Below are 18139 nucleotides of genomic sequence, written 5' to 3'. Positions count from 1 at the left end.
TTGACTTAGAGATACTTGATGGGAGAAAAGCAAAAAGTCAGAGGGAACTTCATGTGGTCATTTTTCAGGATAGCTGAAACTAAATATAATAATGGGTGTGGAAGACAACTTCAGAAAATCAAATTATGATGCAATGAGAATCTGGTATAAAATTGCAAATGGAGCAACTGCAGGGCTAAAGTTGCCAATTATTTTGTTTTTTAAAGCACTTCCCATGTGCCCAGAAAAAACTAATTATGTCTTGATGAGACAATATGGTTGAAAGTCATGGGCTAAGACATCAAAAAGATTAAAATAGCAAATAAAGATACTTTAGTGTAATGGTTAGGGGGCTGGTCTTGGTATCAGAAAGATTAGAGTTCAAGCCCTACCTCTGATTTACATATGAGTGGCCAGCCTGTATCTTTGAAGGGAGAGCTTCAATCTTAGGAATTCTCTACACCTATAAAATAAAAAAGATTTGGACCTCTGAAAGAAAGACAGAGAGAGAGAAAGAGAGAGAGAAAGAGAAAGAGAGAGAGAGAGAGAGAGAGAAAGAGAAAGAGAGAGAGAGAGAGAGAAAGAGAGAGAGAGAGAGAGAGAGAGAGAGAGAGAAGAGAGAGAGAGAGAGAGAGAAGAGAGAGAGAGAGAGAGAGAGAGAGAGAGAGAGAGAGAGAGAAAGGTGGAGGGAGGAAGAGAGGGAGGGAGGAGGGAGAAGGAAGGAAAGTATGACCCCATCCTATTGCCAGTAATCACACCTTGACAGGGAGAGATGGACTCAATGATAATAATGACATTTGTGATCAGTAAAGTAGGCAGTCTGGTCACAAATGGAGAATGAAAGAGAATAGAAGGGTGGTTACCATGAGTGGCACATTGATATCCAATAGAAATGCTAAAAGAAGGCCATTACATTACAGGGAGTAAAAACAAAACAGACTAAAATCTGATAGGGTGAGAAGACCAATACTCATAAATCCGCCAAACCATGAAATATGTGTGCAATATTATGCTGACAGGTGAAGAGGTGACTTGGGAAACAAGAGTGAATGCTATTTGATCCTGCTTGGTTTGTCTCAGTCAAAGAAATCATTAAGGACAGTCTGTGTACAATAATAAGTTAACATTTATGTACAACTTTAAAGTTGACAAAACAGCATAAATATATGTTTATATATACATACACAGTTTAGTGTGTATGTATGTATTTTCCCAGAGATAAGTACTTTTTCATTTCCATTTTACAGATGAAGGAATGGAATTGGAGATAAAGTCCTTAGGCTAGGATTTTATAACTAGGAAATATCTGAAGAAGGACCCAAGTTTTCCTCTCTGTTCTATCTTGTGAAGTGCAGAATCTACACAATAGTAGTATACATAAAAGTATATGATTATAAGTGAATTTAATTCTATCACTATGTGAAGAATGATCACATATCCCAATAAATATTATATATTTCAGGAACAGGTTTAGATAATATATCTTGGATAACCTATCAGTTATTTTCCTTGGGATGTGATTTTGCTGATGTAGGGAACATTCAGGGAGGAACTTTTTCGACCATGCAATTAGTACCTCCTCTGAAATTTATAATCTTTAAACAGTTGCTAAAAGGGAGCACTTTCATAGGGTCACATAGTCACTATGTGACAAGAGGCAGGACTTGAATCTACTAGGAATCCCTCTGAGGCCAGCTGTCTATCCTGAGTATAGTAACTAATATTACAAAATGGGGATGGGAAGGGAAAGGGGAAATGAGAGTATGGGAGGCAACATGATATAGTGGAAAGAGCATTGTTTCTTGAATCAGAGAACCTGGGTTCAAATCATCCCTCCTATTCCCTATGCACGATTCTGGACAAATTGTTCATTTTAATCCAGATTCAGTTTTCTGTTCTGTAAAATGAAGGGGTTGGATTAGATCAATGGTGTCAAACTGAAATAGAAACAGATTCTTGAGGCAACATATTTACTAAGAAAGCCACAAGTTAACATTTGCTATTTTTTTTTTTTTTGTATTTCTATTTTTTGTTAAACATTTTTCAGTTACATTTTAATTTGTTTTGGATTTGGAGTTTCACATCTCCAGGAGTAGATGCCTTTTGACGCCCCTTTCACTGATAAATCTATGGCCTTATGAGCTATCTGAATGTGCTTTGTCCCTGTTGACCCTTCCCAGAGATCAGAAGAGAGGACAAGGAAGTGGAATCTTAGCCTCTGTGTGATACAAATGGAGAGGGGACTGGATTTGGACTCAGAATTTGGACTCCTCAACTCTCCCACTATCTCTGTGAACATGGGCAGGTAAATTCCTCCTTCTAGACCTGGGTTTCTCACTTGTCAAATGAAGGGGCAGGAGACTATGAACTTGACCATCTGTGTCAGCTCTAAATCTATAGTTCTACATTTTCAGTTTGATCAACAACTTTCTGGGTGAGATTTTATAAATAACTTGAATCTCTGGATGTCTACTTCTCTATCTGTGAAATTAAACTTTTGTGAAGAGCTTTGAAACCTTCAGTTGAAGTAGATCATATCAGTGTGAAGTGCCATTATAGTACTTAAGAATTCGTGATTTAGGAACTGATTGAGTTTGATGGATTTCTCTTCTACAGGGAGAAAAAAAAAAATCTTAACGAGATTTCAAAACTCCATAATTAAATTTATTTGATTATCCTCAAAGGCTTCCAATAAGATTCCCCTTAGTACACAATAAACATAATCAAAAGCTGAAAAATACTTATTAGCAGTATCCAAAATGAATTTTTTTAAACACTTTTAATGAAAAGGATAGACTCTCCTCCCTCCCGCCCTGATTACTGTCCACAAAACTTTAAAATACAACCCTATTATTATGTGCTGAAATCTTAAACACCAGGAGACCTCAGTATCTCTTGCCTCCTATAAACCTGAATCCATTCTTCACAGAGTGAGTGGGAATCATTCAGTCAATAAGTATTTATTGAATGCCTACAGAGCGCCGGCATCACAAGCATTGAGTGATTTATTTGGATCCTTCCAGGGATGTTTTAGGGGAGTCCGGAGCCCAAGCGAGGTCTTCGAGGTTCACCCCTACTAGCACCTCCCAGGCAGGTGATGAATGCGCACCAGGATTGAGCGCAGTCCCTGCGCTTGGCCATCCCATGCTGTGTCTCCCAACTACAGAAGTGCCGCTGATGGTCAGGGTGCTGGGGGGCAGCTGATTTACCCTCTCGTAAGGAAAGAGGGCAGTCAGGGCGCTCTGGCTCCGCCCTGTTGGTGCGACAGGGTCGAGGCAGGGCCTTAGCGCGGTGCACCTGGCTGACCCCTGGTGGTGCCCCACCCGGACCCCACTTTTCAAACCCTCCCCCAACCTCGCACCCATCTCGCCCCATCATCTCCCCCATCCCCTCCCGGACCAGTCCCGACCCGTTCTCGCGAGATCCGGGCAGCCGAGCGCTCGGGGCCTTTTCAAATCGGGATCCGTTACCGCTTCCCCTGCCGCCGCCATTGTCGCGCTCGGAGCCCCCCTCAGCGCAGGTGGCGGAGGTAGCGGCGGGCGGCGGGATGGCAGAGACTGACAAGCCCGAGGTGCCCGGGGCCGCTAGCGACGACACTCCGCGTCAGCAGCTGTCACCCCCGGAGCAGCCGGAAGAGTCGGGTCAGGAACAGCTACAGCCACAGCAGGAGCTGGAGAAGCAGCAGCCGCCACACGGAGGCAACTCCAATGGCGTTAAAATGTATTGTCTTTTCCTCGGGGGTGGGGGAGGGGGTCAAAATGGGAGGAAGGGGTCGGGACGCTGCAGGCCACCCCCTTTCCCTGGGCTGCCCTGCGGGGGGTGCCTCGGGGCAGAGAAAGGCGGCCGGACTACCCGAGCCCGAGGCTCTGAAGAAGCCCGTTAGGCCTTTCCCGCAGGGAGAACAATCCGCCCTCGCAGCCGGGTCGGACCCTTTCTCTAGGCTTCCCCACTGAGGGGGGCGGCGCCGGGTGACGACGGGTCGGGTCGGGGCGCTCGGGGAAGGGAGGAGGGAGAAGGGCCGGATTGTGGACCCTGCGCTGATCCGCACGTATGGGGGAGGTGGAGGCCGGGCGGCGTTATTCCGATTTATTGTCATCGTCGTCATCATCATCATCATCATCATCACCATCATCATCATCATCATCATCCATCCCAGGGCCAGACTGGGTCGTCTTGCCCCTCCTGTCCAGAGCAAGTGACTGTGTCCGGGAGCAGCTGATTTCCGAATCCGCTAGGACTTGCAGGGAAAGTGATCCCCTTTTTTAAAGAACAGTAGTTCAATGTTCATTCATCACTACAGACGAACCAGCGATGACTTGCACCTGACAGCTCTCAAATTGAGATGATATTTTAAAAGAATTAAAAAACATACAAAGTGTCCCAAATGTCTTAGTGTAGTTTTAAGACTTCTGAGACACACATCTCCGTAAAGATATGTATACATATATACACACATACATATACATTTATATATGTACATATAATCTTTTAATTCATTTTGAATTAGGAAGGAAAACTCAGGACAGTTGCATATGATGTGATAATTTCCTCAATTAGGAACTTTTTAAATTAACTTTTACAGAAGGGAAGTTTAGTACTGTGTTGTTAACTGCTGTGTTAAAAGGAAAACCCTTCTGTCTACAATAAAACTTTTTGTCTACTTATGAGCTCTAATGGTGGAGGATGGGGAGGGAAATATTTCAGAATTCAGGATTATTGTAAGAAGGTAAGTCTCTCCTATGGCAAAATTTAAAAAATTTGTAGGATTAGAGCTAGAAGAATCTTTAAGGGATCATCTAGTCCCAGTGTTTTCAAGTTACAAAATTTAGAGTAGATTGGCCAAGGATCACACAGATAATTTTGGTCGCATTTCTCTAACTTCAAAATGCAACACTGATTTTCAGCTTTAGTTTCCCTGCCTTTCCTTCCCCCTCTGTCCTCCCAAAAAGCTAACACACTATTTTAAGGGTTGCCTCATTTGTAAGGTAGCCATGAAGAACTTGGTGGATAGGAATTCTAAACAATTTCTAGGTTTCTGAGAATTTTGTGAGTTACCATTGTCCTTTTCTGTGCATGTAAAAGGGGTGATCTTATCAAAAGATAGTAAAATTTTATTTGGCATTTTATAACCCTTTTAAGTAAAATTGGAGATGCATTAATATATGAAAACATCTTTTTTAAGTCTCAGACATCTTGAGGAAGGTAAGTACATATGTAGATAAAAAGGAAAAATTTTAATTAATGTTCTTTTAGTTTAAACAGGGAAGGGGGAATTTTGCTAATTTTCACAATTAATTAGGGAAAATTATTTTCATTCTTTACCCTTTGCTAGGCACCACAGACCTTGGAATCCAAGATTTGTTGGGGTGACCAGAGTAAAGGAGGAGGTTAGGATGCTTCTCTCTAGCCTGGTATTTAATTTTAGCTTGCCTTTGAGTGGGTTTAGAAAAAGGAGGGGTCACATTGGATTAAGTGCAAATACAGGTATAAGAAACTTTAGGTATAATTAAGTTTCATGAGAAATGAAAGTAATTGAGTTTGATTATTTCTACTGTGCTTATCATATTGTGTAGTTTGAGGGCCTTATCTTTCCAAAGTGGGTAGGAAATTATGGAATTGTTAACTTAGAAGTACAGGTGAGTCTTTCAAATGTATATGTAAACAACATCTCCAAGATGGTCTGGACAAGAGGATAAAGCCTTAAATTGTATGAAATGACATCAACCTATTGAAACCAATTGCATTCAGGGCATTTGGTAAATTGAGCTTGTGTCCAGTAGGTCTAAACGTTTTCATCCTTATTGTGTCTATAAGTTCAAGTGGAATGAAGGGAATCATCTATTTTCTCTTTAAATTTGAAGGAGACTAAATGGTTTAGGAAATGATGGTGAGAAGGTTAACTGTTCTTTTTACACTACAGAATTACACTGGAATGGCACAACTTCTTTCCAAAGGCACTTAGTGCTTTATATATAAATATTATAGATCATACTTAAGATCTGATTCTTAAGATTGTCAGACCAATTTGGTAATCTAAAGTGGATTCTACAGAAACTTGATGACTAGGTGCATTATTTTTACTTATAGTAATTTTTGGGAGAGATTATATCTTGATAAAAATAGTGTGAACTACTTGGCTATCTTATCAGTTTTTAATATTGCCTTTTTTAGTGTTGACTGACAATTTGCTGTAGATGAGAAAGTTGCTCATTTTTGGCTCATCTCTGAGGTTTATATATGTTGTTTGTAACTGAAACTATAGTAGAGCTAATTTTTCAAGTATAGAGAAATTAGACCCCATATGGTAGAGGGGAAACATTATTTCTTGCAATATTGAATGTATCCTTTTGAATATGTAGGTTATTTGTCAAAATTATTTTTACTGTGTATATACATGCTAAATAGTGAGACATCACAGGTTTCTATGGAAGTTCCTCAGAATGAGGTGAGGGTCAGTGTTGTGAAATTCACTAGTAGAATTTGCCTTCTTGCTATCAGTATAGCTATACTAGTAATGCAATTTTTTTTTTATCCATATATCTCTTTACTATGCCATAAACAGTCAAGTTTTGTGTTTGCTAAGATCTTCATTTTCTTCTCTTAGAATCCTTAGCCTTCTTAAGCTCAACTCATGAGCTACCCCCTTTAGGATATCTTTCCTGATTTGCCCAAGTTGATGGTTCCTGCTCCTCAAATGGTTTTTGAATTTTATTAAATTGAATAGGTGAATGAAACATAACTAATCACTTTGTGAGTTTCTTGATCAATACTTGGTTTGTAATCTTTTGGAAAGTGTCAAAACAGAAGTTGCCCACATTTTGTTCCTATGATTTAAGTCTGCTTAATCCTAAGGTATGTGCTACCTGTTCTGCTTTTTAAAATCTATATATCATGTCATTAATAGCTTTTATTAATTTGGTTATGATCAAGTAACTTTTTTTGAGGTTATGGAGATAGAGGATGTATTTTTAATTAAAATAGGGGAATTACTAGTGAAGTAGCAAGTATCAGCGTATTTTGTTTGAGGAAATGGAACTGGATTTGACTATTTTTGTCCCCTCAAACTATCATGGACTTCCTTTGACATTAAATACTAAAAGTATTTAGGGGAGAAATAAAATGAACTTTAGATTCTTTAGGTAGTTTTGAGGTTTTTCATTAACAGATTCATTAATAGATTAAAAATGTTAAATTTAGCTTTCATATTGCAAGTAAGCATTTTAAATCTTTTTAAACTATTATGTTGGAGAAAAATTGAGAAACTCATGCTTTTCTTTTTTACAAGACTAATTTTAAAAGCATCTTCTAAATATATTGTTATGTAAGAAATTGGATTATCTCAGGCTCTTAAATCTTTTCTATCAGGAAAAGTGCTTTACATAGAGATATCAATTGTTTGGTGATCCACTTGAAGAACAATTTTTAGAAATCTCAAAAATTAATAGCCTAGAAGGAAAGTACATTTCATAGTACATAGAAAAGTAGTAACTGATTTAAAATAGCAACTAGTATGGCAAATAACAGTAGCATTTTCTAGTCTTCAGTTTCTTTAAATCATGGGGTAATATTTTTTTTATATTCTTATTCTGAAAGGAATTTTCGATCAACAGGAGACTAAAATCTATGAAGAAAGATGTCGAGTTACAGAAATGTTTGGAGAGATGGGGGGGAGGGTCAAGTTGGTCAGAGCTATGTTACTGTTGACATATTTGAATGAGCCAACTGAATGATAGCTGAGTTGAGCCCACCAATTGGTTTAAAGCAGCTGCTTAGAATTATCATTTCCTTGGGACTGGTGCTTCCTCTAGGAGTCAGATACTGAAGAGGAAAACTTTTCCCCTTCTCCCTTGTCAAGTTGTAGAGTAGCAGATTTGAAAGTGGTGATAAAACCAGGTCTTTTGATTAAATTCTATTTCTCATTTTTATGTTGTTCATAGTTGTAGCTCTTATCCCATGTTCCAAGTTCCTGAAATTCCTTTCCTCTGTCTCTGCCTGTTGACTTACTATTATTTTTATTTTTATTTATTTATTTTTTGCTGAGGCAATTGGGATTAAATGACTTGCCCAGGGTCACACAGCTAGGAAGTGAGACCAGATTTGAATTTAGATCCTCCTGATTTAAAGGCTAGTGCTCTATCCACTGTGCCACCTACCTGCCCCTTACTATTCTTTTTAAATTAAAAAAAAATTTTAATACTTTGGTTTTTACATTACCTGCATTTCCCAGTTTTCCCCTTCCTCTCCCCTTTCTCCTTTCTAGAGAACTATATAATATAGAATTTTAAAAAGAGATTGAAAATATTAAAATCAGTTAACAATCATGAAATTATTTGACATTATAGACTTTGTTTCAAACCCATAAGTCCCTGCATTTGCAATGAGGCAAGGGAAAATGTTTTCACATATCTTTTCTTGGGACCAAGCTTGGTCATAATTTTGCAGGATTTGTTTCTGTTTTCTTTTCACTTAGCATTATTGTAGTTATTGTAAATATTGTTTTCCTGGCATTTTGTTTGCTTCACTTTGAATAAGTTCAGCTAAGTCTTGCTGTGCTTGTCAGTATTCATCATATCCATTAATTCTTGCAGCACATTAACTTTTTTAGACTAATATATCATATTTTTAGGCATTTCCCCAATTGATGGTTATCTATTTTATTTACAATTCTTTGCTGCTATGAAAAGTGCTATTATAAATATTTTGGTGTATCTAGAGTCTTTATTATTGAGTTAAAAGTTGTATGCATAATAGTAGAATCTCTAGGTATAAAGGTATGACCGTTTTCTTTGGATAATTCCAGATTACTTTCTAAAATGTTTGGACCTATTCATATTTCCCTTTGCCAATTTGTTGCCTACATAATATTTTTAAAGCCCAATTCAAGTTTGTCACCTCCATGAAACCTCTCCAATTTCCTTCCTTTCCCAACATACTTAATCTCTCTCACAAAATCTTTCATTGCGTTTTGTGTGCACTTATGATAGTATGAATTAGAAGTATTTGTACTGCTGTCTTTTCTTTCCTCCTCCCCTCCATTAGATTGTACAAAACTTTTTTGGAGCCTGATCTGAACAGAGTAGATTTTTACTGACCTGCAAATCAGTTTACTCAGCATTCAGGTTATAATGGTTTGTTAAATCCCATTTTAACCTACTGTTTGTATACAGAAGGAACATAGTACATACAATGGAAAGAATGCTAGATTTAAATCCTGCCACTGATGTATATATACTCCATATATGTGATTTTGGACAAGTTTTCAATCTTTCTAGATCTCTGTTTCTTCATATTCAGAAAGAGGGAAACAGTTGAACTAGATGACTTGTGAGATTCCTTTCATCCCTAGAACTAGAATCGTGTGTGTGTGTGTGTGTGTGTGTGTGTGTGTGTGTGTGTGTATCCCTAGAATTCCATATATCTTATGATAATAGTGTTACATAATTACCATTAACTTAAATAAAAAATTTCAAGAGGCCTAAAATAGAACTTGAAATTATTTGTCTAGTTTCTTTTCTAATACAGATGTGCTTTAATTCATTATTTTGTGTACTTTTTTTTTTCTCAAGACTAAAAATGTGCCTGAAAAAATGTTAGGAAATGGAATTTTTAACAAATACTCCAGGGAGTCTGGAAATTTTTTTCTTTCTTTTTTTTTTTTAATATCATTACATTTAAAAACTAAATTAATATTGTTTTAAGTTTTAAGTTCCAAATTCTATTCTCTCCTTTTCCCTCCTCTCCCTGAGATGATTATAGGTTATATATGGACAATCATGTAAAACATTTCCATATTAGCTGCCTTGTGCAAGATGACTAGAAAGAACAAAAGGAAAAAAGAGAAGGGAAAGGAAAGAAAGTGAAAAATAGTATGCTTTAGTTTGTATTTAGGCAATATCAGCTCTTTCTCTGGAGATGGATAGCATTTTTCATCATTTTTCCTTTGGGATTGTATTGCTGAGAATAGTAATGTCATCTCTGGTTTTTCATCATAAAGTTTTACCTTTAATATGTATAATGTGCTCCTGGTTTTGCTCACTTCACTTTTTATCAGTTCATGTACATCTTCCTAGGTTTCCTGGAAATCAATCTGTTTGTCCTTTCTTATTGCACAGTGATACTCTATTACAATAATATACCACAACTTTAACCATTCCTTAATTGTTGGACATCCCCTCAATTTCTAATTATTAGCCACTGGGAAAAAAGCCTTTATAAATATTTTAGTACAAATAGATTCTTTCCCTACTTTTTAAAATTACTTTGGAAGATACAGAACTAGCAGTGGTATCAGAAGTTTGGATCTTTGGGTTTATTAAACACTAGATCACTATGGTTATATTACTATGTATTGTGTAATTAATCTGTTCCACTCAATATCCCTCTATTTCTTAGCAAGTTCTAGTTTGTTTTACTAGTTACCATGTCTTGTTATTTTCTTAAACAAAGAATACTTTTGTAAGAGAAAGCCCATATCTTCTTATATTGGGTTTCTTTAAAGTAGGAGGCACGTGGCATGCCACAATAAACTTAAACTAAAATTTATTAGCTTAATGAAATACTTTACTTATGTACTTTTTAACAGTTTGATTGTGGTAATGGGAAAAAAATAACAGTGTTGGTATCATAGTTTATAGTCAAAAACTTTTTTTTTAATAAGTTTTTATTGACAGGACCCATGCCAGGGTAATTTTTTACATTATCTCTTGCACTCACTTCTGTTCCGATTTTTCCCCTCCCTCCTTTCACCCCCTCCCCTAGTCCTATACATGTTAAATAGGTTACAGTATATCCTAAATACAATATATGTGTGCAGAACTGAACAGTTCTCTTGTTGCATGGGGAGAATTGGATTCAGAAGGTATAAATAATCCAGGAAGAAAAACAAAAATGCAAGCAGTTTACAGTCATTTCCCAGTGTTCTTTCTTTGGGTATAGCTGCTTCTGTCCATCCTTGATGAATTGAAACTGAGTTACATCTTCTCTTTGTCAAAGAAATCCATATAGTCAAAAACTTGACATAGGAAGGTTGAAAGATATTTTCAGAACACTAGTAAATAAAAACTTTAAACAGGTTAGCCTAGAAGAGTTTTGTTTTTGTTTTTTTAAGTAGTAGTATGCATGAAGAAAGTTCCTGTGATCCAGATTATTTCCTGGTAATGGAATAAACTGCACAAAGATGAGAATGCTGTTTTTCATTTAATTAATAAATTTAATTTTGAAAAGCTCTAATATTATTAGTCCTATTGCCCCTCTCAAAAGATAATTCTCCAAAGGAAAGAGTGTCTTTCTATCATGAATGCTTACTTAATAGAATGACTAAATCTTCTTTATCTTCTTTCTTTCTTCAATTTAATAAAAGGAGTGTTAGAATTTATTAGGTACTAGGTTAAGCAAAGAGAACTTATTTGGGCATTGGGAAACCTGTATTTATGTTGTACCATGGTCACATATTGGCTGTGTGGTCCTGAGTACTTCACTTTACTACCTAAAATCCTGGGCAGCTCTCTTGATAGTTTTGGTTCTGAATAGTTTGGCAGATGGAGTTTCTTCATTGAGTGCACTGATGAAATCACAAAAGAAAAATAATGTGCAGAACTTTATAGTTTAAATATTTGTAGCCTGTTTGTGTCTAGTTCCCAAGTGAGCTCTAGTGCACTGTATTTTGAAATAGAGTTAAGTTAATTGCTGTGTTTTGGGCAACATGAGCTAGGAGTCTGAATCTTCAGCTTCCTCTCTAGAGTCTGTGGCAAGGAAGTATTTTTTGAAATGTCAGATTTGAAAAATATTTATTTGATATAGATTGTTACTTTCAAAGCACAGCTAAATTTTTCTCTTCCTTTTTCTTTTTTTAAACTTTAGGGAGAATGATGACTCTGTAAAAGAAGAGAGATCTGACTTGAAAGAAAAGTCTACAGGAAATAAGAAGGCAAATAGATTTCATCCTTATTCAAAGGACAAGAATTTGGGCACTGGGGAAAAGAAAGGTCCTAACCGTAACAGAGTTTTTATTAGCAACATACCATATGACATGAAATGGCAAGCTATAAAAGATCTTATGAGAGAAAAAGGTAACTATTTCTGCAATAACCCACTCTTGATAATCCATTTCATATAGAAAAGGGAGAGGGGAGAAGTAGTTAATACAAATGTTTTATTCCCTGGAGCCTCAGACTCATTTTTGACATTTTTTGTTTGTTTGATGTCTTTGGACCTAAATTATCTTTCCCTCCTTTTTCACTTGAGGCATCTGAATTCCAAGGTAGAATATGTAAATTAAACATCCATATTTTGCAATATTAGTATTATACTAGAGAGCCAGCATATGTATGTATAGGTAAATTATATACATGTATATATGTGTATATGCATACATATGCCATCGTGAATTTTATTAATCAAGGTTTGTTTATAGTTGATGTTTTTTTCTAGAAAAAAAGAAAGCAAAAATATGAGTGTATTATATTTGTTAAGTAATACACTTAGTGAGCTAACGTATGAATAAGGCCTGATCTTTTTTTTTTTTTTTTTCAAAAGCTGTTTTGTATTTCCTTGGAGGAGTCTGGAATCTGGCTGTGGAATTAATTTCGTTTGCATTGTCATGACTGCCATGATGCTGTCTCTTCTGTTCTTTATAAAAATTGCGTTACTGCTGTTGCAGTTTTGATATCAGAATAACCTAAAAACCCTAAACTTACTGTATTTGGATGGTTTGGGGGGGAAATTATTCTAATATTTGATCTTGCAAAAGCTAGTTTTGTTTATCTTTTGATAATTTGAGTTTCAAAAAGTTATGCAAAGTATGCACTTGGCTTTGAGGCTGCTCCCTTTTAATAAATAAAAACTTTGCACTGGTGTATCTGTTGTAAGGTGACAACTATTTGACTGGTTTTATTCATTGAACTCATTTAGAAAGTGTGTGGCTTGCTGTGAAATATGACTTGTAAATTTAGTTTACTGAAGGCAAACATGATTGAAGACATTCAGGTAGAAAGTCACCTTAAAACAGCTGTTGTGTGTAGGATGACAAAAGTTATTTGAAAAGTGCTAATGTTGATGTTTTTAATTTGATAGGTTAAGGGACTATCTGTATATCTTTGCATTTGTTCACCAACTATATCATGCTGGCCAAAATATGATTTGTAGTATGAATTAGGTTAAATATAGTTGTTTAGCTTTTTTAGAGAATGTGGATGCTGTATATTTCTGAAAATTAGTTAAATTTATATAGCCATTGATAGGAGGTATGTTGGTCTGGTTTTGATTGTTGGTGAATAATAGGTGCTTCTTTGTAGAGTTGTGCACAGGGGCACAGTAAAGCAAGATATTGGTGTTTAAATGCATTGTTTCTTGGTATTTTCCTTTTGTATGTCTTATGTAGTTGGTGAGGTTACATACGTGGAGCTCTTTAAGGATTCGGAAGGAAAATCAAGGGTAAGTGCTGTGGGCCATAATCTGCTAGAGGTTTAAAAGTTCCTCAGCAGTTTACTTTTTGCTTAATAATTGTACCAGTTTTTTGGAAAGTAAGTTTCATTTTAAAAATTTTACTTTATTTTGAAAGATTTGAGGTTTCTATACTGGAAAGTTTGACACTGTCATGAAAATCAAACTAGCTGATTGGAAGGGATGAGTGTTGTAAATGCTTACAAAAATGGTGTTTACTTTCCTAATGCTCTAAGGTAATGCTTTTTAGCCAATAGATTTTAACATAGGATTTTTGTTGTGTTCTGAATGTCTTAAGGGATCTTTTTTATTTTTTTAAGTCACCGAATTGATAAAATTTCCTAAGTGTAAGGCCTATGGCAGGCCTGTAGCTTAAAGGTGTTAATTCAGAATGTATGTTTGAAACTCTTGAAGAGCCTAATTTAGGAGCTTGCAGGATTACTTAAGAGGCAGTACTCTTAACCATTGGTATTAATGAACTAGATTTTAAATTGAAGTGGAAGGAATTGGTTGGTAGCAGACTTTGATTGCCAGCAACAAAGAATGTAATGTAGTGAAGGATATACTGGGAAGTCCCTTTTTAAATAAATGATTATAATTAGCCATTTGTATCCCCAGCGCCTAGCACAGTGTCTGACACATAGTAGGCGCTTAATAAATGCTTGTTGATTGATTGATAGTGAGCAAAAAAATCTGTTGGGTGCATGAGAAATATAACATAGTAACAACATTTCACTGCCAATTTGATTGGTATTAATCATTTGTGTAATTATTTTAAAATTCTACAAATTTTTTAACATATGACTTTTTCATATTTTTAATTTTGGTGCAGCCTTTCATCTGTGAAAGACATATTTTTTTAGACATGAGAATAATTATATGGTTAATGTTTTGTTTTTGGTAGAATTAAAGAGTATAAATTTTAAAAAACCGAATTTGGAAATGCTTTCGACATTTTAATTATTCAAAAGTAATTATATTGGATATCTTAAATGATTCCTTCTGGCTCTTCTGATTTTTATTTGCATAGTGCATTTTTTTAACTTTTATTTCACAGAACATGTAATTTCAAAATAAGACTTTTTACATGACAATATTAGATTTTTATTCGATAACCTTATTTTAATAAGAGTTTACAGAGAACTTTTTTGTGATTTGAAAATTAGAATTTACTTTTGTTCAGGAGGTGGAAGTAATTGAAATGACTGTCTTACAGTAACTTAAAATGTTAAAATCCATTGTTAATTTTACTGACCAAAACCTTTTTTTCTCTTACATATGTTGACAAATCTTCGTGGATATAGGGTTGTGGGTAAGGATTACTTTTAATATATTAAAGTAAAATTTTTAACTTCTGGCTTAAAGAAACATAATTACTTAAATACTTTCAAAATTTTTTTCTTCCCTAAGTGTGGTTGAGTTCAAAGATGAAGAATTTGTAAAGAAAGCATTAGAAACTATGAATAAATATGATCTTAGTGGAAGACCACTGAATATTAAAGAGGTAAGATTTTTTTTATTTTGAAATTTTAAACTGGAACAGTTTTTTTTATCTATAATATTTTCACTTTGTATTGGGTTAGCTTCATTAGAAACATTTGCTTTAGCATGAAAACCTACTGAAATTTTGTTGTAGTGGTTGTTATACTTGTCAATTCATTTTTTCTTTTTCTCCTTTTGTAGTTAACCTATATTTTTGTTTTATTCTGTGTTACCATAAGTAGAAGTTGAGAAATTTAATTATCTAAATGATCTAGAAATTTAAAGTAACCAGCTTCTAAGTGCTCAATGTTTAGCATAGAAATTTTCCATTGCTTTTTAGACTTTTAAACTTTGTAAATATATGCATTCTATACAATTGATAATATAAATTATATGCTTAATAAAGTGAATATTTTATTGTTTACTGCAAATAAGTAAGAACCCAATTTTTAAACCATAATAATGGGTTCTACCCTATATTAGCCTGCTTAATGACTTTAGGACAATTTATAAATCAAGCTTTTGAATTTGTCACTAAGATACAGAGCCCCTGAATTGATGGACTTAAAACAGTATATTACATTTTGAGGGAGAAAAGAACAAAGGAGGAAAACTATTTAAAAGGTATATGAAGACTTATTTTCATTGAACATTAAATGCTGAAATGATCATGGAATAGTTAGTATGGGAAAAGTTAAACTCTTTAAGACCCTATATTCCACATCTATAATAATTTATATTATAATCTTTTTCTGCTTTTTTTGGTCTCTAAAAATTCTAAAAAAGAAATTTTAGAATTAGAAAAAGAAAAAAGACAATTTCTGTCATCATTCAAGATTCAGTTTGATGTGGATCATTGGTTTTTGGCAAATACTACCATTTGTAGTTCAGTGTGAGAATTGAATTGTCAATCTTGAGTACAAAATCTTAATAACCTTAAAATGAAAAGTTGTACTAAAAATACACACACACATATCTCAAAAGTGTCCTTACTTGATAGTTGACACAGATTTTTTTCCCTAAATTTTTATATTTTAATTTTTATAATTATATGTAAAAAACTATTTTTAGCATCTTTTTTGTAAACTATTCCTTTAGAAGCAAACAGTTTGATATAGATTATTACATATGCAGTCTTGAAAAACATAGCTCCTATAAACCATTTTGGGGAAAAAGCACCACCTATAGTCTTCTAATCCTGATTTAGAAATAGTATTCTTTTGAGGAGTTTAATTATCTAAGCCTCTTCAGCACAGTAATTTCCCTCTTTAATCTAACACTATCTTATCTAAATTTTGTCTCCTCTGATATACAAATATATAAATGCTTAATAATTGTTAAATTGAATTTTTTCTGGAGTGGAAAAAGAGATTCGAGGCAATGTGATTCATAATAATTTATTTTTACTGCCATTTTATGTGACCATTTATATTATTTCAACCATTTTGTGAGAGAAATGTAAGATCCAAAACCTTCCTAATTATAATAATTCCTTAAATGAAAGACATTTATAATATTTTATAATATTATATAATAAATAAAGGAAAGAGACGGAATACTGGCCTTGTTATCAGGAAGGCCTTAGTTGGGATCTAGCCTCTAATACCTGTTTGTGATCTTAAACAAATTACTTAGCCATGTTGATTATTAAGTCTCAGTCTCTTAGACTTTTCTACTTAGGAACCCTTGAGAAAGTTTGCTAACCTGAGAAAATCTCAGGTCTTTTGTTAAATCTTCTATGAGAGATATCATGAATATGGGGTTAAAGATTAGTTGTTTAGTGTTATATACTTTTTTGCTTTTCCAAATATTCAAGTTGTGGTTTATTTATAATAAAACACCCTTCTCTTCATTCCTTTTTCCACTCTGCTATAAATATTTATATATTTGTATATATTTGAAAAAATAAAAATCTTATCAAGGAAAAAAATTGTGAGATTGGCTTTTAGCAGATGCTTAGTCAGTGTTTCAGTAAAGAACCCCAAACACTGGAATAAAGTTTATCTGACCAGTCATGTTGGTTACATGTATAATTACGTATTCCAAATTAATAAATAACATGTTTTTACTCCTAACTCATTTCTTCTTTTTTTTCCTCTAGTAGAAGTATTATCTAGTAGTAGCTAGTAAAGCTCTCCTAATTTTAATGGATTGTTAATTGTCAACATTAGTATTGACAGTCTCCATAGAAATAATATGGTTATATGTTATGATGATAATAATATGAAGGTTAGGTATTATTAAGGTTTTGCTATTAGTACTGTACCTCAGGTATTATCATGTTATAATATTATTTCTGTGACAAAAATGTATAATGAGGTCGATCAGCCAATTTAAGAATAAACCTTTAGAACAAAATAGATTTTTAAGTTTAGGGAAGATGAGGGAGATTGTGCACTTTTTTCACTGATATCAAAATAACAACAAAAACCTTTTTATGTTTGATATTGTTACATATGAGTTGGTACTATGGAAATCTTTCAGGATTCACTTTTTCATGTAGGAAATTGGCCTATATTTGTTGCTTTCATCAACATTATACATTAATTATACATTAAAACTTTTTGTAAGTTAGCAAAATTTTACATTTATTAAAATTCAAGGGTTTGTGATTTAAAAAGACATAATTACAAAAGAAAAAAAAATGTTTACAGTAAGCACATAGCTGTGTTCAGTGTGCTGGATTTTGTAACCTTGACCCATATCCAGTAGGTGCCCTTGGACAAATCACTTAATCTCTCTAAGCCTCGGTTTCTTTACTTATGTAGTAAGATGATGAAATTGGGCCTAAACCTTCCACCTTCTAGGATCTTAAACAACACTCTGTTAATTTCATGAGTATCTTAGCATCAGCATCATTGTTTTTATCTACTGACGTGTCTTCTTAAATATCTGTTCAGAATAAATCAGTGCATCTGAAATTTATACTACTTAGTTCATTTTTGTCATGGTTAATAATTGAGCATAGATGTAGTGTTGATCTCACTCCCTACTTGACTATATCTTTAAATCCAAATTATTCTGGTTCTGATTGGCTAATAATAAGTTTTAGTCCAAGCCTCAGTTGCTCCTTGCTTGGGTTTTGATTGCTCCGAGTGAGTATAAATAGAAATTATTGCTGTTCTGGCCAGAAACTCTGTCTTCCTGTCCCAAATTGATTCTTTTGTGAAGGCTAATTAGGCCATCTTTTGCCATTCTTACCTAGCTAAAACTACTGAATGGATTTTGTCTCAGACAA

At 34.4% G+C, this 18139-nt stretch overlaps 1 protein-coding gene across 1 annotated transcript in view; it reads left to right on the top strand.

The window, feature by feature from the left end:
* Window positions 1-3371: 3371 nt before the first annotated feature.
* Window positions 3372-18139, top strand: part of MYEF2 (myelin expression factor 2) — a 51726-nt gene continuing 36958 nt past the window's right edge. Inside the window, exons 1-5 of the mRNA XM_051980598.1 lie at window positions 3372-3699; window positions 11839-12047; window positions 13358-13410; window positions 14724-14731; window positions 14830-14923. Coding sequence (XP_051836558.1) covers window positions 3527-3699; window positions 11839-12047; window positions 13358-13410; window positions 14724-14731; window positions 14830-14923 — 537 coding nt within the window. The 5' untranslated portion in view covers window positions 3372-3526. The remainder of the gene's footprint in view (window positions 3700-11838; window positions 12048-13357; window positions 13411-14723; window positions 14732-14829; window positions 14924-18139) is intronic.

Source organism: Antechinus flavipes, chromosome 2, assembly GCF_016432865.1.
Source record: "Antechinus flavipes isolate AdamAnt ecotype Samford, QLD, Australia chromosome 2, AdamAnt_v2, whole genome shotgun sequence".
NCBI classification, from domain to species: Eukaryota; Metazoa; Chordata; class Mammalia; order Dasyuromorphia; family Dasyuridae; genus Antechinus; species Antechinus flavipes.
This window is presented reverse-complemented; position numbering and strand designations above follow the sequence as displayed.